This window comes from Amblyomma mixtum, chromosome 3, assembly GCF_055824585.1.
Source record: "Amblyomma mixtum isolate Tamu chromosome 3, ASM5582458v1, whole genome shotgun sequence".
In the NCBI taxonomy this organism is placed as follows: Eukaryota; Metazoa; Arthropoda; class Arachnida; order Ixodida; family Ixodidae; genus Amblyomma; species Amblyomma mixtum.
In genome coordinates, this window is record NC_143014.1 from 88,199,356 (window position 1) to 88,222,739 (window position 23,384).

The window sequence follows — 23,384 nt, forward strand, 5'->3', positions numbered from 1 at the left end:
AGGATTCCATATAGCCGCTGCATAATCAAGTATGGTACGGGTGAATGTTTCGTATGCTAATTTTCGAACAGAAGGAGGGGCTAGGTACAGGGATCTTCGGATGAGGCCAAGTGATTTTGATGCTCTAGATGCTAGATATAAGATGTGTTCTGACCAGGTTAATTTGCTGGAGATAGTGATTCCAAGGTACCGATATGATTGGACTTGGGTTACCGTGTTTGACAGGAGTGAATATGCAGATCTGATGTTGGAACGTTTTCGCGATACTTGCATGAATTGGCACTTTGAGACATTCAGCTGCATAAGCCAGTCGGAACACCACCGTTCTATTATGTGTAAGTCATTCTGAAGCGATAGTTGATCCCTGTTAGTGACAATGCGACGATAAAGGATGCAATCATCCGCAAAAAGCCGAATAGTGGATGAAACACCGGAAGGAAGGTCATTAATGAAGATTAGAAAAAGAAGTGGGCCAAGAACGGAACCTTGGGGAACGCCAGAGATAACGTTAGTAGTGCCTGAAGGATGATTGTCGATTACTGTGTATTGGGAGCGACCTGTTAAAAAGCAATGTATCCATGATAAAACGAGAGGATCAATGGACAGTCCGGAGAGTTTAGACATGAGGCGAAGATGGGGCACGCGATCGAAGGCTTTAGAAAAATCTAAAAAGATAATGTCAGTTGTTTGGAATGAAGAGTCCATATTTAAGTGGAGGTCAGTGGTAAATTCAAATAGCTGAGTTTCACACGAAAAACCGGAACGAAAACCATGCTGCTTAGTAAAAAAGAAATTGTTCTGATCGAGGTGTGATGCGACATGTGAATATATGACGTGCTCTAGAAGCTTACAGGCAATGCATGTAAGAGAGATTGGGCGATAATTGGAGGGATCTGATCTGTTACCTGATCTGTTACCTGATCACTACAAGGGGTGTGTTATCGAGCGATATCCTGATGACCCTGACCCTATACCTTGCACTCTTATCTTCCAGGAAACGAGCGTGCTAGCCAAGATAAATTCTCAATCAGAGCGGGAAATTTTTGAAGCCCTATGTATTGATACCGAAGGAACAAATTGTGTCAGCACTCCTACTGTCTATCTCTCCAAAAAAGTGATAACGTTCCTGAAGTGTGACACTACTACTGCGCGTGTGTGATTTTTTACACCCTGAGAAGAATTATAAGCAATGCCTTTGCTCAATAAATGGCCTGTGCGTATGTGTCTTCGTCTCGAAACAAGTGCTAGCAGATGTGATTGTGCGACTTTCCGCTCGAGTGTTTTTTTTTTTTTTGTGATATTGTTGACGATACAAGTCCTTATATCCTGTATGCACTCATATTTTCGACTAAATATTACAGTGAACGAAAAAACAAACCCTTCGGCTTTATTAAAGCAGAAAAATGACGAAGATATTGTTTGGGCGCAGCCTTTCTCTCTCTCTTTTGTTCTTTTTTTTTTTGCCAGAGGCGCGTAACACCCTCCGAAAAATATTTCTGGCTGCGCCACTGCACGGGACTCACAACTTATGAAACCATTCACTGCGCCGATAGTGCTCTTGACTGAGTATTTTCGCAATTTTTTTTAATCATAATCCTCTCTTAAAAGACAATCTTTCTGCACGTTCCTGCAGGTGCATTTAACCCCATCCCGACCATGCATTAAAGCTTGCACACAGCTTCTAGAAAAGATTTGTATAACGATTAATTTATTCCGAGAAATATCACTGACAGAACCACCTTCTTCCCACCGTCACTGCCATTTGTATACAACAAGCTTCAAGAGTGTTCTGTCTTCCATCCTTCGTTAGACCTTGTTTTTAATACTCTGGACGAAATTCTATATTTTTTCTGGTTCTCTCCATTTATTTCTGTAATGCCCTCGGGCCTGGAAAGTACGTGAAGGAAAAAGAAATGAACCAAGCGTAACCCACATGATGAACAAAAGCCACGACAGAAGGGCCCTCACGTGAACATTCACGAGCGCTGTTCGGAACTGGCATACTAGATATGTGGACTTGATAGCGAACACTTCCGTGAATCGTGCGTGTGCTCAATGCGCACAAAGTTCGCACAAAGGGAGTTATTTTAAGCGCAAGTCAAACTGAAATGAGTTGGAGAGAGTGAAGAGAAAGCAAAAAGTAAGAAGATTAACCTGGACTCCGCTCTGCTTGCTACTTCTGAGAGTACGACAAAACGTTGCCAGAAAGAACCATTTCTAAAGCATACCACGCACCTAACCGCAGACAAAAAGACAACCTTCGGAGCAAGTCAGAGAAGGGCGCACAAAATAGTCGTACATTTCTTTAAATCATTCCAAGTTTAAACGTTTAAACCTGCAGTTTTAGCAGCGTAGGTGCCCACTGTTTTGCTATAAAAAGAGGCATTTAAAGCGCGAACTTTGCGGCTATTACAACTGACAAGAGGAGCGCGAGTGAGTAAACGTGGCTTATCGTTAGCGCCCACGTAATTTTCAGTGCGAGTGGTGCCGGAAACTCACCGGCAACTGCTCTGCGATCCTGACTATGTTCAGCAGTAAGGAGGAATAAAAACACGGATTAATAAGTAACCATTTCAACCAACTGCCTTACTGCCTGCTTAAATTGCTCCAGTCTACACTTAACATCACCGTTTTGGGTTTGAAAGGTCTCAAGAAAAAAAAAGTAATATTCTATCTAAGAGTATTCATATCGCAAAAAAAAAGAAAGAACAGATGCTTAGAGAACAATACCCTACTTGCACCGAACCTACTCCGTGCTCGCGCCTACCTGCGCATACAAAGAAATGAAGGTGGAAAAAAATTGGGCTTACTCAAGCCCACTGGGACGGTTGAGTAAAGAGTGTTTTCGAGAAGCTTCCTCGGCTCCCTAAAATCGATTAGCCAAGACAATAGAGCACATGCACCTCGAGTAATATAATAAAACGCCCGCAAAAGCTTCGCTGCGAAGTGGTCCGGCCGGGTTGCCATTTTCTCGCACAAAGCGCACGCGGGAAGTTCTGCTGCTGCGCGCCGAAGTCGTCTTCTGGGCGCAGTCGGTTGATTTGCTTTCTAGCATAACCCGAGTGCCATCTCTGCCTATAGAGGGGGCGGAGGCGGCGAGAAACGGGATGAACGCGAACCGCGCGCCTGCCCCGTATAAAAAGAAGAATCGCCACTGCACTCATTAGTAGGTCGTTCGAAGCAGAATCTGTTGTTCATGCTGCGTTTCTTTCCCCATTTTCTCCCACTCTCTCTCTCCCGGGGTAAACATGCTGGAACAAAGCGACGTGGGTGCACTACTGCCGGGTGGGTGCGAAAACGCTATGTTCGCAGCAGTCTCCAGTGGATAATTTACGCCGAGCAGCACAAAAGGCGATGCTCATTGTGTCGCTGCAGTCGCTTTCTTGCGGCCGGGCAGGGCTGCATTAGCGGTAATCAATTGCTCATCGCTGGTTTACAAAAGGAGGCACCGGGCGTCGGATGTTCTCGCAAGTATCGGGCAGGTTCGTTCTATTTCTTTTCCTCCCTTATTTGAATGCTCGACTGGCCAGCAGATCGGGCCTCTAAGGGAAGCCTCGCCTCGGTGTCTGTACAGGTAGACCAGAGGGGAAAAAAAAAGAGCAGTGGAGAGGAATATGCCAAGGAAAAAGAAGGAAAGGCGGAGCCTTTCACGGGTGTGCTCCAAACGACTTGGAAATGCTGTCGCATTTCTAGGATTTTACGAGGCAGTTGCCTCAAACTTTGATTCTGCTCAACAAAGATAAACTTGGCGTCGAAATTTGTAACTTCGTGCACGAACAACCTGCATACACCATGCTTTCGCGCTTCAAAGTAGTTTCTCAGCACTACGCCTAATTTTCCGCGTTACATATAACTGTGACCTGGCGTATGGTGCGGCGAACCAGTGTGTAATTATGACCACTTGATATTTTGGAAGCGTCTCTGGTGTGTAATTTATCACGTCACCTGACCCCCCCCCCCCCCCCCCCCTCCCACTTTTTTTTTTTTTTTACAGCGAGAACTGTTTCACGGAGCCCTTCTAGTGTGATTCCACGCGTAGCCTTGACGAGCCAGAGCACTGCTAGTATACCTATATGACGTCACCGCAAGCGCGTATCAGAGCCGAGGAGCAGCGGCGGAGGCTGGGCCGCCGCCTCGCGCTGACACTTCCTGCGCTCGCGCTCCTCCAAGCGCGAACTTCATCGGTCATAACCCTCGTTTTCTTTGATACCTTGGCTGTAATTCGCCAAAGATAATGCGCCGCCGCAGACAGGATCAAGCCTTGCGCGCTGCCGAACGGGAAACCGATCGACGTTGGGACAGGACCAAGCATCCCCGCCAGATAAAGGCAGCGTAACCGGCTGCAGCGTTGAATGCGCGTTCGCTCAGAAAACACGCGGTTGGTGTGGTGCACGATCATGTGCTTCACCGAGCTGATTTTTTTTGTCTGTTGGAGACTTAGATGCACGCGGAAACGCCCTTCGGAGTCGTTGCTACAGTTACGCGTACGGTGAGCAACGGCAAAACAGACAGGCGGCTGGCGTGGCCTTCTACACTCGCTAAAGAATGCGGGCACTGTGTTGCTTCTCAACAAAACCACAGCATAACGCGACGCATAACAGCTCTCGCTGAGAATGCCTATTAAGCACTAAGCTTAACGCTGGCACTATTTTTTCTTGTTTAGACCACGGGAAGAATGGGTTGCCCTTATTTAAACCCCGCCGGTGTATCATCGTCACGAGTAGACGAGGTATTAAATAAGTTCATTTCTAGCCTTTCGCCCACGCAGAAGCTTCGGCGTTCAGCGAATATCGCCTTTATTCATGAATGCTCCCATCACCACCGATCGAAGCGCAATCTGAACGCGTAGTGCAAACATACTGTCGAGAAAAAAGGAAGCGCTGAAGCACACAGACACCGCACCTAAGGCTTCGTGCGAGGTTTAGCAATGTCTGAAATGGACAAGAGCTCAGGCAGACCCCCATACCTTACTTATAAGAAAAAAAAAACACTGAAAACAAATGTCTGCGCCGCTGATTCTTAACTTATTTCTCGAAATAACACCGTACGAAATCATTTTTTCTCGTCATGCTGCTCGCAATGAGCCGTGTGGCTTGACCCGACCTTTCAAGTTCTACCGCGGCATCAAATGCTGGTACTTAACGCTGCAGCTGCTGCGCCAAGCTAGTTATTGTACTTCTCTCCTGCGCTAGTGAGACCTGGCTCGCTTTCTTCAGGTCCACATCCCACACTTTCTCTACTTTCTTTTACTTGTGAAAACAAGGCACTTGGTTAGGTAGAACGAAAATACTAATATAAAGACAGGTAGCAATCTCATTTTGACATGCTTTCATCCCAGCCCATGAAGAAAAGCATACTGTGGGCTCCAGAAGGTAATGCTAGCTTGTCTGAGAGCCTCCACCATGGTTTTTTTTTCGAGGCCAACGTCCGCCCGTGCCCTGCAAGGAACCGCGCAGGGAGGGTTCCGCAGTTCCCTTGAGAAAGTCGAAATTTGGCCAGTGGTGGGCGAAGCACGTCGGGCACATTGGTTGAATGGCGATTCCTTCATTATTCTCTTCTAAATAAGTTACGCGGGTCGTGTACTTCCGTCAGTTTATCGGAAGAAAATAATACAAAAGTGCTTTTAGGCATCTGTTACGATGAACAAAAGGTTTGGTAATGCGACGGTGGCCGACTAGCCCCCCCCCCCCCCAAACCTTCTCGATGCCGGCACAGGCGGTCTTTGGAGTAGCGATCGCCTGGAAGCACAACCGGTGCGTGTAGGCGGCCCCCACAATCCGTAATCGCGCGAGCGAAAAGACTTTTGATGATGTCTTTCTAAAACGGCACATTATCTCTAATAGGCTTCAACTTCAGCCAATGCCTTCCGCACTTTAGCACTTACCAACGTCGATATCCTGCAGATTTAAAGACGGCCTGAGTCAATCGCTTCTTTCACGACTGGATCTAAGTGCCCGCATGAAAGAAAGAAAAAAAACATGAGCTTTATTAGTTTACCTTTTTCGGAAATGGTTCTGCGCGTGCCGTATGAGATAAACTAACTTGGTATGGAACAGAGAACACAAGCTGAGGCTCAGCTGCGCGGTGGTGCACACTAAAGACAATGACTGTGCAGTGCTTACTAGGGATATCACTATGCCATGGACCGTGCCACCGCGGAGAACAATGCTCTTGACCACTGCAACGGCATTTATAATAAGTTCTAGCTGCGCCGTGCCCATCACTATTTTCAAGCCCAACCTCAACCCCTTTCATTTATCATTTGAGTACTAAAACGCGCGTGTCCTGTACGAAGCTCACAACCATACACAACTTGACCCTCACTTCCCGCATCCCTGCCAGCTTTTCCAATACATATGTGGCGGGACCTCGTGGTGTCGTTTTTCGCTAACGGCAAAATTATGGAGCTTTGATAGGGACTTCTTTTCGTACGAAACTACTACGTGCTGTCTAATTTGTTTCGCAGGCAGATGCTTCAAGGTGCACGAAGGCTTGCAAAGATTGCTGATCCGGTATAACTTTCGTTGCGGCTTCTTTTCCGGTTTAGAGGGAGCAGTTCGGGTCCGGCTCAACTGCAGAGCGGGAAATAACGGTAACTGCCACTTTTACCTAGTTAATGTTTGCATTTTTAATCGACAAACGAACTCTGCGAAGCTATGAGAAGAAATGCAACGGAATTATGATAAGCTGCGAAAAAGCTGCAACAAGTGACAAAGGAAAGCGTCCGGTTGCCAAGCGGGCCACGCTGTGTTTCTCAATAGGAAGCCAGCTGCAACAGAAGAGCCATGCAAGACGTGTCGAATATACTGATGCTCATATATCACCGTGGGAAAGCTTCGCAACTAAACACACGAAGTGCAGGACTCTCCTGGGCTGCAACGAACAAGCGCTTCTACGAAGGAGGGGTGCACGGTACGGGCAAATTGAAGCTTACGTTTTACGCTATGAAACAAGCAACGAGGATCCGTCGTCGGACAGGATGTGGCAACCGATGTTGGACAAAAAAAAAAAGAAGACGAGGAGAGCACGCATTCCAACTGAGGGCAGCTGGAAAAAAAATCACAAGACGGTTACGAGTGCGTATAATGCGAATGTTTAAGCATTAGCTGCGGTGTGACGGCGAAGAACTTCACAGACTGTTCTTCTCGTAAAGTCATGAACTCAGCCGGAGGTGGATCCGGACTTGCCCGGGACTGCAGTGCGCACCGCTAATAAAGCCGGGCGCCGGACCGGGGGACAGTTGTACACTCATCCTTGTTCCACCTTATCTCCCTCTTCCCTCTCCCACTTAGCCTCTCCCTCCTGTTCCCTAAAAGTGAAGACGAGGATTTCCTTCTTTCCTCTTTTCCACCCACCAGCCGAAGCAGGTGGCGCTGCGGACGCCTACGCTGACGATGACGACGACGACGCGAAAGTGAGGAACGAGCAAACAAGAACCAACGCTCTAAAAGGATGGCCGAATGCTGTCGATGGAAGCGGTCCGCACTCCTCGAGCACGTGCTTGAGCTGCGCTGACCGTACGAGCACCGAAGCACCTTACTCTGTGCGCCTACCACGCTCTCACTTCGACGAGCAGCGAGGTAGTCCATGAAACGAACAGGTCACATCCGTAGAAGTGCCACTCGTTTATTATGGTTTTGTCCCGCGCTTTTGTTGGCGTTTTTTGCTGTAGTTAGATCTCGTCCCCTCTGCAGTCATGTCCTTTGTCGCCCTGGCCTACCGCTCCTCGCTCTGCGAAATAAACGTTCAGTTGAAAGCCACTGCTCGTTCGTACTCGTGTCTCGCACTGTCCTGTATCTCCCGCGATCTGCTAGCTTTCCTTTCGAGATCTAGCTGTAGCAACTGCGCATCGTTCCTATAGATCGCTTTCATTACTACGACGACGCGGCTGCGCGAAAAACGCGAGACGGGAACACTGCTTGGAGGAAGTCGCTGCGTGCGAATGTGAAGCCAGCCAGGGACCTGGTCAACAAGCGAGCCTCTGGCCGGGGTCTGATATGCTGACTGCGATGACTGCGTCCTCGAAGATGCGTGGCCTAAGCTCACCGGAATAGGGGATGAGGGCGAGGCAGGACCAGGAAATTTTACAAAATGAGAATGAGAGAGGGCCAAGGTCTTAATGGTGAAGGTGAGGAAAAACAAAAATGAGGGCATTTGCCCACCACTGGTACTGGGTGTACCAGAACGTAAATAACTCTATAAAGAGCTTAAGGTTTTCATGACAACAGAATGCAGTGATTGTGCGAGTTGATGTGCTCTCCTCGGAAGGCGTTCCAGTGTTTCAGACCTCCTTTAATCTCATCCGCCCACCTATCTTTCTGCCACCCCCGGCTACGCTTCCCTTCTCTTGGAATACAGTTTATTACTCTTAAGGACCATCCGTTATCTAGCCTTCGCATTACATGCCCTGCCCAAGCCCATTCGTCCTCTTGATTTCGACTAGGATGTCATTAACCCGCGTTTGTTCCCTGACCCAATCCGCCCTCTTCCCGTCTCTTAACGTCTTGCCTCTTAAAGAAACAAATATGCGACCGAAGTAAAGTAGTTTCTCTCTAGCTTAACATGAAGGTCGTAAAGAACAAGAACTCGTGCTTTAGAAGAGAAACTCTCACGAGGGCTTATTTTTGAGCTCAGACTAACACCGGGAGGGGGGTATCGTTAAAAAGCCTGTATGGTACGAATTCGAATGTACAGGCGATTTAGCCGTGCCAGGCAAACGAAATAACTTTCGACCATGTAGTACGTATAACGTGACGCGAAAAAGTGGCGTCATGAAGAGTTATTTCCACCATATTCCGCCATGTTATCCAGTGTCGTCAGTTCTAATATTCTCCGAAGGATAAACTTAAGGTATACAGCTCGTCTCAGCGGTAAACGTCTTACGTACTGTGCACAACACTGAAAATACTGCGCTTAGTCGGAGGCTAACCGAATTCAACCTGAGGCTTCAATTTTAGATCTCAAAGTATCGAGAAAAAAAATTCAACAGAGACACCTGAGACTGCTTACATATGTGTGGGAATGCGAAAGCGTTACTGACCCTGGGTGCATTGTTTACGCGTAATGTAAATGGCATAAATGGCGCGCCGCAGCCAGGGGGCTCCGCTGTCTGCGCCGTTGCCGGTGGCGCGATGTGTGACACCACCCACACGCACACACACGCGATGACATCTCCCGGAAGGCTATACGAAGAACGGGCGCATCACAATTTTGATACGAAAGTCTTGGAAGACATACCATTGAAGGTGCATATGTCGTCGGTTCGAATCCCTGTCGCAAGCTAGCCTCCAACTTGACCAGCACATGTAAGCTATACGAAACTAGAGATCTTATGACACCACCCTGAACGCTGTATGACAAACGGTGGGTTCATAATATTGGTACGAATGGTGCGAAAACTGGCACCGCATGGCGGTCGGCCTGTGACGAGTATACATAGACGAACGACATGTGTAGAATCGTCCGAGGTGGCGGTGCATGATTTGCTGTAATCGACATTACGCCTGTAATCAATCAGTAATCGACATTACACAGATCGAAGAGTGCAAAGCATGGGAAAACACTGCACCAACGTAAGTGTTAAAGGTCGTTTGTCTGTATTCATGTTCGAGGGTGCTGAGGGAACAAGCGCAGCGCGTAAGGCACGTGTCATGGTCAGCTTCGTCAAGTAGTACTTAGCGCACTTCTCGCAACGCGGAGAGCCCACAAATTTCATCTAAAAGCCGCACACCTTCAACGAGGGCAGTGCAGAGCCTTGAACATTGCCTTAAAATTTTAACACGAAAATATTCCTTTATTGAAAATAGGGCGGCATCAGTTTTGGGTTTCTTGAAGAGGAATTTCCGTCATCTTCCAAGTAACTTAAAAACCCAGCACTACTTCAGTCATGTTCGGCCAGTACTTGAGTGTGCGTGTGTTTGTTTGGATCCTCACACAGCTGAGCTTATAGGCAAATTAGAAAAAATCCAGAACAGGGCAGTCAGATTTGTTCTTGGAAATTACAGCCGGAAACTTGGCACGACAGAAAGCAAACATGAACTTCAAAGGCAAGAGCTAAAGGATCGTAGAAGAAATGCTAGATTAAAAGTTTTTCATTACATTTATTACTCTAAAACAGGCATCAACTGTGAAAAGTATATCCAGTCACCAAATTGTATATCGAAGCGATTGGACCACGATTTGAAAGTCAGAGAATTTTCTTGTAGGGGTGACGTCTTGCGTTACTCTTTTTTTTTTGTTAGAACTGTGCTAGAATGGAACAGTTTGCCATCGAGCACTGTGTACATTCCTACACTCCGATGAACGATGCTTTTTAACATGCGTTGAAATAATATGTAAAGTGACAGTTAACGTTTGTAGCCCCCCTGCTGTAATGCCCTACGGGCGATGCAGGTACCCAATGAACAATAAACAATGAACAAAACAGACATGGTTAGAAGGTTTGGCGAGCTAATTTGGGGTGCTCATCAATTTAAACAACGTGGCAAAAGATTTTCGCAATATATCTGAAGAAAACGGACAGAACTTACTATATTCTTCTTCCCTTTTAAGCTGAAAGAGCAGATCACCACATTGTTCAATGCGCGTGTCTCGCAGGTTCTAAGTGCGCAAGGCCGGCGTCACCGATCATGTCTACGACTGGTCTGTTCCTTTTCTGCGTCCTCGTATTTTCCGCCTCCTTGACGGCAGCACAAGAGAAGTCGGTGAGTAGAGCCGCTGCGAGTGGCGAGCTACGATGCTCGGGAAGGCGACTAATCTTCACGCCGGCACCATCGTGTGACTTGGGAGACTCCCTTGCACTTTTTTACCCTCGTTTGACGACCTCTTTGGATTACTTAGTGTCATTAATTTGGCAGTGATGTGCTGTGAAGCAAGCCTGCATTGGTATGGTTCCATTTAATGTCCTAAAGACCGCTAAGTGTTGCTGTTGTTGCTGCTAAACTCTCATCTCTTAGCACAATGACTCCCATAAACACCGAAACACTGCTTAGCGCCTTGTACTGCTGAAACAAGCATTCAATTGTTTCCTTGGTTCAAATAAAATGGTATAGCCATCGTCGATAATTCTGCAGCTGCTGTCAGCTGCTCGCAAAATTCGCACTGGTGCACTGGAGTGGTCGCTTGCCTGCTCTGCTTTCCCACCCGCCGTGCGTGCCTATGTAATGTCCAGGATGACGCGACCGATGAGCGTTTCTCGCCGGAGCAGAAGCGGCCCTTCTGCAACGCCTTCACCGGCTGCGGAGGCAAGAGGTCCCAGTACAGGACGCGCAACCTACTCTCCCGGCTGCGGCAGAGGGTCCTGAACGAAGCGGCTCGGAGTCAGCAGCGCTACCGGCACCAGTTTGCCGAAGACGTCGGCGGCCGCGGTGGTTACGACGTGGACGATGTAAGTGCTCTACGCGGGAGTGCTAGCTTGACGTTCGTCGAACAAAGTGATGCATGCGTGTCTCAAGGCGTGGTACGCGGAGTATGTAGCATCGGGAAGAAGCATTCTTGGCGGCTTGGCATGTGTTCCTGTGGTAGCCGCATGATTATGTCGTAACCGCAGACTGCTGCGTTGATCTGCTGGCTGCTTAATGAAAATGTTGTGCAGGTGGGACTGTGGCACACGCATCGCTGAGAGGGCGCTTTCGAGAATGCGTCATTCGCAGTCGTGTGCCCTGGGCAGGCCGGGGAGGGAGCGAAAAGACAGTTTTTCTTTAAAGGGGCCCTGAAACACCTTGTCATCAGAACATATAAGCAAACTCAGCCACTATATAGTGTTGTCATGAACACCTGAGCCAAATAATGCGCTTCTACACGCAGCATAGAATCCATAATCAAGCGCAAATGTTTGCGAATCCTTTCCGGCGACTTTTTCATACTCGCGGCTTCCTCCGTTTCACTCTACTGCGTGTGCTGTTTAAGAGATGGATATTGGTTAGATTCTTTGAGGCGCCGCGCAGCTACCATGGCCGCAGCCGCCAGTCAGCCGCGTCGCTCCGTCGGGTCAGGTAGCTTGGTGTTGTGTAGCTCCCCCCCCCCCCCCCCCCCCCCCCGGGGAATTCCCGCGCGCGTCGGCAGCCGGCAGTGGGTTCTAGTGGGTGGGGCCGGCGGCGATACGCCTACCTTTCAGCGTGCAAAAAGTGTCGAGAAGAAAGGGAAAGGCGAGGAAACGCTGCCATTCAAAATTCGACTAGAGATAACTTAGTTTTTGAGAAACTAATTAAAAAATGCTTGCTGGAGGATATTTGTGAAGCGGTGGGCTCTAACATCCCAGGGATGCTGCAAATTTATTGAGAGCCCCTTTCAGCTCCCCTTTAATGCCATACACCGGTTATAAAATTACTCAGTGGCCGTTTGCTCGTGAAAAGAAATGCTTCGAAGTGTGCAAATGACTAGTAATTTTGGAGTCCGCATCGAGTATGCAGAGTCAGACACTTAGAGGACAGCGTTAGGAAAACACGTACTTTACGTTTTCACTTTGAAATAAATTGTAATAGCATGCTAGAAGCCCGACGTCACCGGCAGCTTTGGTTGAAAGAAACCACAGTGGAATCACCCTTCCCTCGAATTCTTGTTCTTGTGCGTCGCTTGGTTATTAGGATCAATGATGTTCACCTGTTTCTCATATTTATGCCTTTAGAGTGGGCCAGTGGACAGCGAGCAATCATTCATGAGCCATTCATGTCATCTAATTGTCTGTGTGTAGGTCAGTGGGTGAAGTATTACAGGGAACCTTCCTTAACGTGAGCCAAAGGCTTAACTCCTTCCTTACCGCGGGAAAACAGGCAGTTTCAGTGAAATGTGCGTAAGTAATTTATTCATCCATAAATACATATATTTTGCTTTACTGCGAAACATCACTGAGTAGCTAACAGCTGTCTGCTAAATTACATAAAGAAAAAAAAACTGTATATGTAATCCTTATGCAGAAAAAAAACGTTGGCAAAATCTGAGGCTCCTACGAAAAGAGTAATAATAAATATATATTCAGTCAGAAAATAGCAGAAAAAAACCTGGAACATACGTTTTATGCGCTACAGCATCAGAAACAGGTATTAAAAGTTACAGAACTGTTCGTACTAAGCTTTCCAACCAGTAAAAAAATGTTCAACTTTCTCGGACAAAAATTTTGTAAATTTGAAAACTATAAGACACTGTTAAGGAAATATTGAAGGTAGCGGTGCATTATTCTGATATGTAACAAGACCTTTCTTTTAAAGTCTTTCCATCGATCGCATCGAACAGTTGAGACTGCCATAGAAAACAAATGGGGAACGCTTTTGACGATAGCCAAAACGTTAATAGCAAAAAGAAATATGACTGTCGTCGGGTGAACTGAAGATATATGTTAAATGTTATAGTCAAATCTTATGTTATGTGAAAACATTGCGTTTATAAACGGTTTTCCACTCAAAAATGATTTTTTCCCGCACTGTTGGGTATGGAAAACATCAGTTTCTCTCGAGAAGCGTTTTGGGCTACTTCCCCATGCAGTGCCAAGGTTGACCTAGGGCCGACTTTAAGAAAACTCGATCAGCCATTCTCACGAAATCGCTCAGAACGTGCCCAATACCTTAAAAAAGGCTCGAAGAGCTGCGCATCTCCTCTGCAACGGCGAAAACCGGAATGGTGCTTATCGATAGTAAGGGCTGGGCGGAGCAGTCATCTATACATGTATATGTCCTAACTAAAATCAGAGAATGGACATCATTATTTCATACAAAGCTCTCGCTGGCATATACAAAGTCAAGTCTTGATGCTTATTCTTATTAAGAATAAGATTTGGGCGTGTTCGCGCTTGAATAAAGTGCGGCAGTATACCTCGAGGTAAAGTAAGGAGTCAAAGTAAAAGCCACATGTTACAGGTCATGTTTGTATCGTACCGGGCTAGTGCGAGATTTTGCCCTGTTGCAAATCCGGCGCCTACAGGCCTCCCCTGTGCATTGCTCTCCGTATACATGGCGCTTTTATTGGGAAGAGGAAGTAATTTACAAAAGTAAGCTTTCTGAGATAAAATTATCGCTCCTTTAGAAGAGGCTGTCGGAGTTGGAGGAAGTCATAAAATGGGTGAGATAAGTTCATTGCTAAGTGGAATCAACTAAAACCTGCAAACTAACTTTTCATGTTTTGAAGTTAGGTGTTCGTTTGTAGTTATCAAACTGTATACCTGGCTCTCAGCGCATTCAATGCAAGTTATTTGATGCAGAGAAATGCAACTGCCCTCAGCGCTACGACGCCAAGAATTTCGGCTGTCCAGACGAGTGAAATACGCGCGCGGCGGCCGCGGAGTGCGCGTTGGAAGCAAATAATGAATAAAATTGAGCTGAAAGGAAAATTCGGTCTTGGTGAGAATCGAAAAAAGAATCATCTGATTGCATGACGGGCCCGCTATTCACAGGCCACTCGTCTCGTTGGTTGAATCTGAATAAAGATGGACCTAATGAACGCGTTGTGCATGGTCTTTGAGTTAGTGAAGTGTTTTGGACACATGCACTAAAGCGCGCATGAGTAATTGTGAGCATGCTTATTAAGAATTTAGTAATTGAGTAGGCGATGTGAACGGGACCTGTAAATATTATTGCGTTGTACTCTTAAAGGTGAAGCTTACGTGTCCCCCATATTTTTCCCTCCAGCCCAATCGGCGCGAAAATCCTAGCGTGGTAGCGCCAAGCGCAATTACACTTCTTCACGTTTAATAGTTGGTGCCAGATGGCCCGCTGCAATTTGCTAATTACAACCAAATACCTGACTGCTATAATTACAGAGAAGATTATCAGATTTTTGTTCATACATACTATTACAAAGTAAAACTTAGCGCAGCGCTAACGGAGGAGCGCAGAAAAGAAGGGAGCGCACACAGCAGCGCTCTGTCGCAACAAATATATAGCATGAAAGAGCATGAAAAGTATGAAGAATTTCGGGCACAAAACAGATATGTCACATGGGTTAGAACAACAACCGATAAAAAAAACCATAAATGCTTACAGGATAGATAGACTATTTGACCGCTGTTACAAGATAGCTTATGTGTTGTTTTCATGGTTTTTCGTGCTTTATATTTGTTGCCTTCGCAATAAAGAAAGAAACCACTTATGGGACAGCCTCCCTGTGTGCACTGCCTTTCTTTTCTGCCTTCGTTTGTAGGCGTTGAAGTTTAACTATAAAGACATTTCAACTCACCCAGTTCAACATCCTCTTGCAGTTACCACACTAATTATCACGTATCGCTAGTTTTATGACATCCGCCAACGCTGCTACTGTATATGATCGTGAAGGAATGATCATTGCGTCTCAAAAAGCTTACTTAAAAAAAAATGACTTCCCGCCAACACCCGGTATATATACGTGCCATGCTTACACAAGATGTAAAGCTAGCAACATACTTGAGGAATCACTACACATTGTTGCTGAATATATACGCCACAACTCTCGGCGGAAGCTCTTTGCCACCATGCAATATGAAAAACTTAATAGTCGCGATAGCGCCCGCTCTTTATACCATCGACATGACGGCAGCACTCCGCACTGCTCCTACAGAGGCCCCCGTGCGCAATGGAAACTTTCGACGCACGCTTCCTCAAGGACGAACGATGACGTCACACTCACTCGCAGCGCTCCTGGTGACCTCCGCGAGAAGTGGGAAGCTTCTGTTCTCTTCACGGGCAACTGACTAGGGTCTGTACCACGGTGTGGTCTGCACATTTTTGAAAAACAAGCCCACTGCATAGATGAGGCATCGAAGATAACCTCTGCAAAATACTAGAGCCATGCTCGCCCCGAAAAGCTGCAAAAATTCAAATCAAAGCCCGCTCGTTCTTTCCTTCCACAAGCAAACGTCCTCGTCCTCTACTCTGGCTCCCGAGCCTTTGGTTTGACGTCATAGAGAAAATTTTCGCTAAAGGCGTTCCATTGGTGCGCCGTTCTGACTGACAGGTGAAGGGTGGGCGTAACCAGGGCGTCGCGTCGTCGCGCACGCTTTCCGCAGCACCTTCCGTTTTGGCACATACCTACAAATCCGCATGAAGGAAAAAAAAACTGAGGAGGAAGCGTCCGGCGACAACCTTGAACCCTAGTCATAAAAAGTAAAAAATAGTAAAACGGAGACAGTCGGTCCCCCCCCCCCCCCCCCCCCCCCCCCCCCGCCGTGATCACGCCACGAGTTAGCTCTCTGCGTGCGCGCTCCCTCGGTTTTTTTTTCCTCCATGCAAGGCCCCCAAAACAAGGTTTTAGTTACTTGTGCCAGTTCATGTATGCTTCAGCGTGTTCCGTGCGTATGCTGTGTCGAGTGTAGTAGAGCCTCTCTCTCGCTCACACACCGCTTATCGTTCGTGCATCTTGTCTACACCTTGGCTCCGTTGAACGACATGAGCTCAGGAGCAGAGAAAAGACACAAACACATAGAACACAAATACACATGGAGAAAAGAAAACGGGTGGTTGCCGGGTGCGCGCTTCGCCGTGTGTTTCGAACAAAACCGACTACCGCCCCTCCGGTCGTGATGGGGAGGCCTAAAAAAAATGGGATGAAAGGGTGGCTCGCTAACTGGGGTTGACAAACAGATGTATGAAAGGATGCGCTCGCTAACAAGTTTAGGTGGTCGAGCCTATCGTGCCTCTCGATGGTTCAGTGTGGGGAGAAAATGCAACGACGCTGTTTCGTCGTTGGATGCGCACGCAGCGACTGGAGTCGAACCACGATCCGGCAAAGATTGCCAGGAGATTATGAGTTGAGTCGTGTCTGGCTCCAACGCATCGGCCTTCCTGACACAACGGTAAAGAATGTGGTGGTTTGCGGAAGACACTTCGCTCCGGACGACTACGTCCATGACCCAAGCAACTTGGGAGAGGAAGAACAAAGAAAAAAAAAACCCGACGACACACCGCGAGGAGACCCAAAGAGAAAAATAGAGAGGGATTTGGGAGACCCGCCGCTCCCCCCCCCCCCCCCCCCCAAATCAAATAGACCGAGTAGCAAAAACCAAGAAAATAATTCTTTTCAAGGCGGGGCCATGACGTAAACATGTGACGCACTCCACCAGTCACCACGCCTCCGGCTAACATCGGAGGAGGAAGGGCGATTTTCTCTTGCGGAGCCTACTCGATGAGGAGCGAGAGAGAAAAATCTCGAGGAGGGAACGGAAGGAGAGGGGCATGACGAAGCAGCTTGATTGCGATGGCTGTAACTATGCTATTAAAGAGTCTTTTCAAAAAATATATGCGGCAGCGCCTTCCGGGGACGACGCTTCGCTACCCGAGAGGTAGAAAATATTTTCGACCAGAGGGTAAGGCCTCCGCCGCTGGTGTTCCTGGGATTTTTCGCGCAATAACGACGCGGAGGAGCCACAGCAGCCTTAGATTCTGGCGACTCCGACAACGACGACGATGCCGGCTTTTCCGCCTCATGAGCTCCTTAATGCTCTCGAGTTAAAACATATCCCTATTAGGAGAGAAGCCAGTGCACTGTGTACCACTGAACACTGCGTGACAAATAGGCTTTCAATCTGCTGTCTTTTTTTTCAACACGATGAACTCTAAAGAGCTGCAGCCCTCTGAGAGCTCGACATGGGCCTTGCGAGACCGTTTGAACGGGTCTCGTGTGACATTTGGACATTTTGGTAAGCCGGAGTATAATGATAAATGAACATTTTGTGCATGTATGAGGGCATTTCTTGGACAGAAAAAAAGTGATAATGATGATACGACTAATATTTTCATGCCGCCCGGAAGGATTGCCCAGCCATCGCCTCAATTACGCCCAAGCGTCAATTTTGTTGCGATGAGCATTAATTGGAGGCACTTTGCCAACTAACACGCCTGCTTACGTTGTCTCTTGCAGCTCCGGAACGGTGCCATACTCGTGAATCTGCCCGGCCTGCTGCGGAAGCGGAGGTCCCCCTTGGTCGGCCCATAGCTAGAAGTCTGCTGCATTCACCACATTCCGAACATCATTAGTGCAGGTGCTGGCACACCTCGTGCGCCGTTTAAAGCACACGCACAATGTATGCGTACCACCAACTGCTCCTGGAAACTGTAGTGACCTTTTCTCGAAGGCTGATCTGGCAAATTCTGTCGCGTGAAGCCTAAAGATAGGGTGCTGAAGTAAAACCCTCTTAGTCAAAATGAAAGATAAACTTTTTTTTGTTCCAAGATTAGTTTGTTACATATGCGAGTAATCAGCTGTACATATTTCGGAAGTAAAAGTAGTGTCCTCATTGCATAATTCGGTCGTCTTCCTTGACACAAGACAGAAGTTAAAAAATAATAATAAAGAATTGCGCATGCAGCGGTATGAAATGTGACGGAGAATATATTGCGAATGGCGCATTTATTTACTTGATTTTCGATTCGATATACTCGACGCGATTGGCGGATCAAGTAGGATGGGCACAACACACACACGCACACACACACACACACACACACACACACACACACACACACACACACACACACACACACACACACACACACACACACACACACACACACACACACACACACACACACACACACACACACACGCACACACACACGCACCGGGTGTTTCAGCGAGCATTCAAAAATTCCTAAAATATTCGGTTCAATACAGCAAAAAAATAGGTGCAGGATCACACCCTCGGCCCCGGCGGACACAATATGCTCAAAACCCCTCTAATTAACCAGGTTATTAATATAAACACACTAATTAACTTTTTAATTATAGTAGCTGGGTGGTTAGTCCCAATTGGCAGTTTGATGCCGTGAACAAGACGATGTCAACTTCTAAAGCCCTGCAGGCCAAAGAAATCCGGCGCTTTTTCCCGCACGCGTCCGAAACTGAGCGCGCGCGGAGCGCCGGAAGTATGGCGTAAGGAAAGCGTCCGCTGTTGACGTGTCGTAATAAATGCAGTGGCCAATTCGAAACACGGGTGTTAACTTTCCTCGCTAGAGAGCCTCGGCACTCAGCTCAGATCGCGGGCGGCGTTATCGACTGCTTCGTCGCTCGGAGTAAAAAAAATTGTCGTCATCGTCTGCTACGCAGCCGCCGCTTTTGGGAACACTGATAAGCACTCCTGGTGCTCTGCCTGTCTGGTTAACTTCGGAAAGAGTTTTTTTTTAATCTTTATTTTTGTCGCTAGCTTCGTGAAAAGGATAACGTGTCAGTCTGCAGATTACTGTTTCACGTTAAATAGTGTTAGTACTTAATTAGGAAACCTTGTCCGGAGACGTTTAGCACTTTATAGTTGTATAATAAACAGGAATGAATGAAATTTGTACCTTTTATGGATTTAGTTGGTTGCAGTCCCACTTGGACACTCCAGGAAAGAAGTAGTATGTGGGATGAAAAGAAGCCGTTTTCACATCGCGTGTTCAAAATGTTTGCCGTCCATTGCGATGCACAGTAGAATGCGGTCTTTGATGGAATTCACAGCATAAATGAGCATCTCTCAGGTCGAGGTTCGCTGGTTCCGTATTGAAAACTTCGTTCTTAACGTATCCCCAGAGGAAGGTATCCAGTGGTGACAAATCGGGCGATCTTGGAGGCCACGCTGTTGCCCCCCCTCCCACCGCCCAATCCATTGGTTGGGAAAGGTGCTCTCCAGGAATTGCACCGCGTAACGAAAAAAATGTGGCGGGGATCCGTCATGCTGAAACCACATTTTTTTCAACCCGGCCAGTGGTAGCTCTGAGACAAATTCAGAGACGGCGCCTTATAGGACGCAGTTTGTGTACTTTTTCCCAGTGAGGTTTCCATCGATGAAGTAAGACCGGTAATACGGCCGTCATAAATGCTACACCAAACATTTGCTGACCATCTTACTTGGTGCTTGTGCTGGCGTAGCCAATGTGGGTTCTTGTGGCATCATTAATGCGTATTGTGCAAGTTGACATTGGAGTCCCTGCAAAATTGGGCCTCGTCTGTCCAAAGCACTTTGTGCAGGAACTCCGGGTCTTCTTCACATTTAATTAGGCACCAGTTGCAAAAATTGAGCCGTTTCTGAAAGTCATTCGCTGTCAGTTCCTGGTGAAGACACACATGATGGGGGTGGCAGATGTGTCTTGATACTGACCTCCAAACTAATGCCAAGCTGGCTCCGTATGCGTTGGCGATTTCCCTGACACTTGCTTCTGGCCTGACAGAAACGTACGCGAGGATATCAATGTCAAAATCGACGGTTGCGCTCCCTGGTCTCTTCCTTTCATTAACATGAACTGATCCAGTGGACATAAATCAATTAAATATCGGTACGAACATGGGACGAGTTGGCACAAGACGACCAGGATGTTCGGCAGCCTACAGTCTGGATGCCAGCTCCGCGTCCTGCGCGCTCACATAAGCGATCACAATGTCCACCTTCTCGGCAGTGGAGTACTGGGGTTGCGCTGGCGCGGCCATTCCCACAATTCACAAAATGCAGCGTGACGTTTTAATCCTAGATGGCACTTCCACATATTCAAGCGATATGAAACGCTGGCATGCACTGCAATGGCCTTGTCACACGCGCACCTTCAAGACAAGCCCCTGAAATGCAGACGACTGCGCTCTATTGGAAAACTGAAGCAACACACGCTACCACAACCGCAATAACAACTGCCCGATAGCATACAGCCACTGCCGCGCAAGCTCTCCTTGCCACGCTGACAAAGCTTTTCTTTTTCGGACGTGGTTCCTGATACGCAGCGATTACATTATACGAAAACAGGTGATCAACCTAGTGATAAATGAAATCATGATGAAGCACAAAGACGAGCCCGTCGGGCTGCTAGACCAGAAGTGGCGCGTGCACGCATGCATGCACGCACGCACGCACAAACGCCTGCAGATGCGCCAATCAGGGCTCTTAAAATCGACGTTCCCGTTACTGACGATGACTATCATTTTCCTTACTCCGAGCGACGAAGCAGTCGATAACGCCGGCCGCGGTCTAAGCTGAGCGCCGCGGTTTTCTAGCGAGGAAAGTTAGCACACGCGTTTGGGCGTTGCGTCGTCACCAGCGGACGCTTCGCTTACTCCATACTTCCGGCGCTCCTCTTGCGCTCAGTTTCGGCCGCGTCCGGGAAAAAGCGTCGGATTTCTTTGCGCTGCAGGGCTCTAGAAATTGGGTTTTAGAGCGCAGCTCGTTGGCGCCCGTTCCTGCGTTTTGCGGCGTCGCCGTTGTCCGTCGTGACCAGCTCCGTAGCCGGGGCAGCGCGCTGCTCTAGCTGCGCGCGCTCCTGGCTCCATTTCTCCCGCACGCCCAAGCCGAGACGCATAGCCATAGAATAATATAGAAGTAAAGAGCGGACACTCCCGTAGGCCCCAGCGGCCGACTTTTGTGCACAGCGCACCTAGCGGACCCGGGGAAACGCACTGGCCTCAGAGATGATAAGACAGGAATCTCGGAGGCTCTGCTTTCATTGCGTCTTGTGCATCTTGTGCGTCCTCCACTCTCGCGGAGGAGGCGGTGTCACATTGCCCAGCTGAGCAGCCGGCCACCAGCGTGACGATTACGGAGCACGCAACGATTATCCAGGTTTCGACGTGCAACGCGCGTCAAAAGCGTTTGGCTTTGTTCGCTTGCCTGGACGCCGCGGCGAACACGTCACCCACAAGCCGCAAAGGCGTTATGCCACACATGGCGTGCGCTTGACAAGCGGCAGTGAACCTACCACGTGCATTCTGTCAGGGGGACAATGAGCGCATCAGTCACTCCGCAGAAGGAAGCCAAGACATGTCAAGACCATACTCTTTTTCTTTTTTTTATGCGAAGCATATTACTAGAGGTACACTACAGCCCTTCGCCGTGGTTACGCGCCGTGCACACCACGTGGTACAGTGACGTCACACCACGTGACATACACGTAACATGACGTCACGGCAGAGGAAAACGGAGGTACACTACAGCCCTTCGCCGTGGTTATGCGCCGTGCACACCACGTGGTACAGTGACGTCACACCACGTGACATACCACGTGACACATGACGTCACGACAGAGGAAGACGGAGGTACACTACAGCCCTTCGCCGTGGTTATGCGCCGTGCACACCACGTGGTACAGTGACATCACTCCACGTGACATACCACGTGACACATGACGTCACGACAGAGGAAGGCTGAGGTACACTACAGCCCTTCGCCGTGCACACCACGTGGTACAGTGACGTCACACCACGTGACACATGACGTCTCGACAGAGGAAGACAGAGGTACACTACAGCCCTTTGCCGGGGTTACACGCCGTGCACACCACGTGGTACAGTGACGTCACACCACGTGACACATGACGTCACGACAGAGGAAGATGAGGGTCCACCTCGCGCCGTCGCTGTGGTTGCACGCCGTGCAGACCACGTGGTACAGTGACGACACACCATGTGACATACCACGTGACACATGACGTCACGACAGATCGCCATCACGCGCTGGGAGAGGGAGAACGATGCCATCGCACAGACACCAGAATGTCCTCGAGCGGCATTCCCGCGCATTTCGAACGCGCGTTCACACTCGGTGTAGGTGAAACTCTCGCTCCACCGGGCAGGCGGACGCGGCTTCCGTGGCAATCCAGGCGCCCACCCAACACGCGTCTCAGGGTTAGTCGGCGTTCCGCTGTAGCCATGCCGTTGTCTTCCCCCACGACGAAGGCTTCTAGTGGTTGTATTAAAATGACCAAGTATTCAACCAAGGAAAGCCATGTATTACCAAGCCTAGCCATCATATGCTTCGCATCTGACCAGGGTTAACCAAGTTAAGCCTCAGCCATTTTTTTATTTGCACGTTCAGTGCCATCTGGCGGAAACGGGGAAGCGCCGAACTCGGCCGCGAAAGGGCCCGAGTGTCCGCTCTTTAGTTTTATGTTACTCTATGGCATAGCCGCCGCCGTTCGCCACTGTGAGGAAAGCACGCAGTTGCGACCAGGCTAGAGTACTGCGGTGCTTTACATCTCAAGGCTGCTCATGGACTACGATCGATAGACGCCGTACTGGAGGGCTCCGGAGTATAGTTTAATGTATCTGGGGTTGTTTAACGAGTACTGAGATCAGGGCCGGATTAACAGTGACGACAGCCCGGTTCAAAAACATCTACAGGGCCCCATAACCCCCCCCCCCCCCCCACCGCTTCCCCACATGCCTGTTGTCATGTTTGATTGAGACTTGATGCGCTTTAGAATTTCGTGCAGAGAACACGTGCCATATTTACTTGACGAATCTACAGAAAGTTTGTGAACATCGCCTGAGCATTTTCTTTCCCACAGAGTACATTTAACTGCGCTATTCTAGGCAATGACAGGACACGTAACATACTCTCTCAAAAATCAGAACGCACATTCATGACAAACAAATTTCTCCAGCAGTTATTTTCTTGAATAATTCGACAGCTCAGGACGATTGGCTGCGTGTGACGAAGTAGAGATGGGTCTTGTTCATAGGCTCTTCGC

At 48.3% G+C, this 23,384-nt stretch overlaps 1 protein-coding gene across 1 annotated transcript in view; it reads left to right on the plus strand.

Moving 5' to 3' along the window:
• Positions 1–23,384, plus strand: part of CCAP (Crustacean cardioactive peptide) — a 56,152-nt gene that overhangs the window by 16,381 nt on the left and 16,387 nt on the right. The window contains exons 2-4 of the mRNA XM_089580052.1: positions 10,597–10,703; positions 11,171–11,386; positions 17,821–17,941. Of these exons, the coding sequence (XP_089436178.1) occupies positions 10,629–10,703; positions 11,171–11,386; positions 17,821–17,895 (366 nt within the window). The 5' untranslated portion in view covers positions 10,597–10,628 and the 3' untranslated portion in view covers positions 17,896–17,941. The remainder of the gene's footprint in view (positions 1–10,596; positions 10,704–11,170; positions 11,387–17,820; positions 17,942–23,384) is intronic.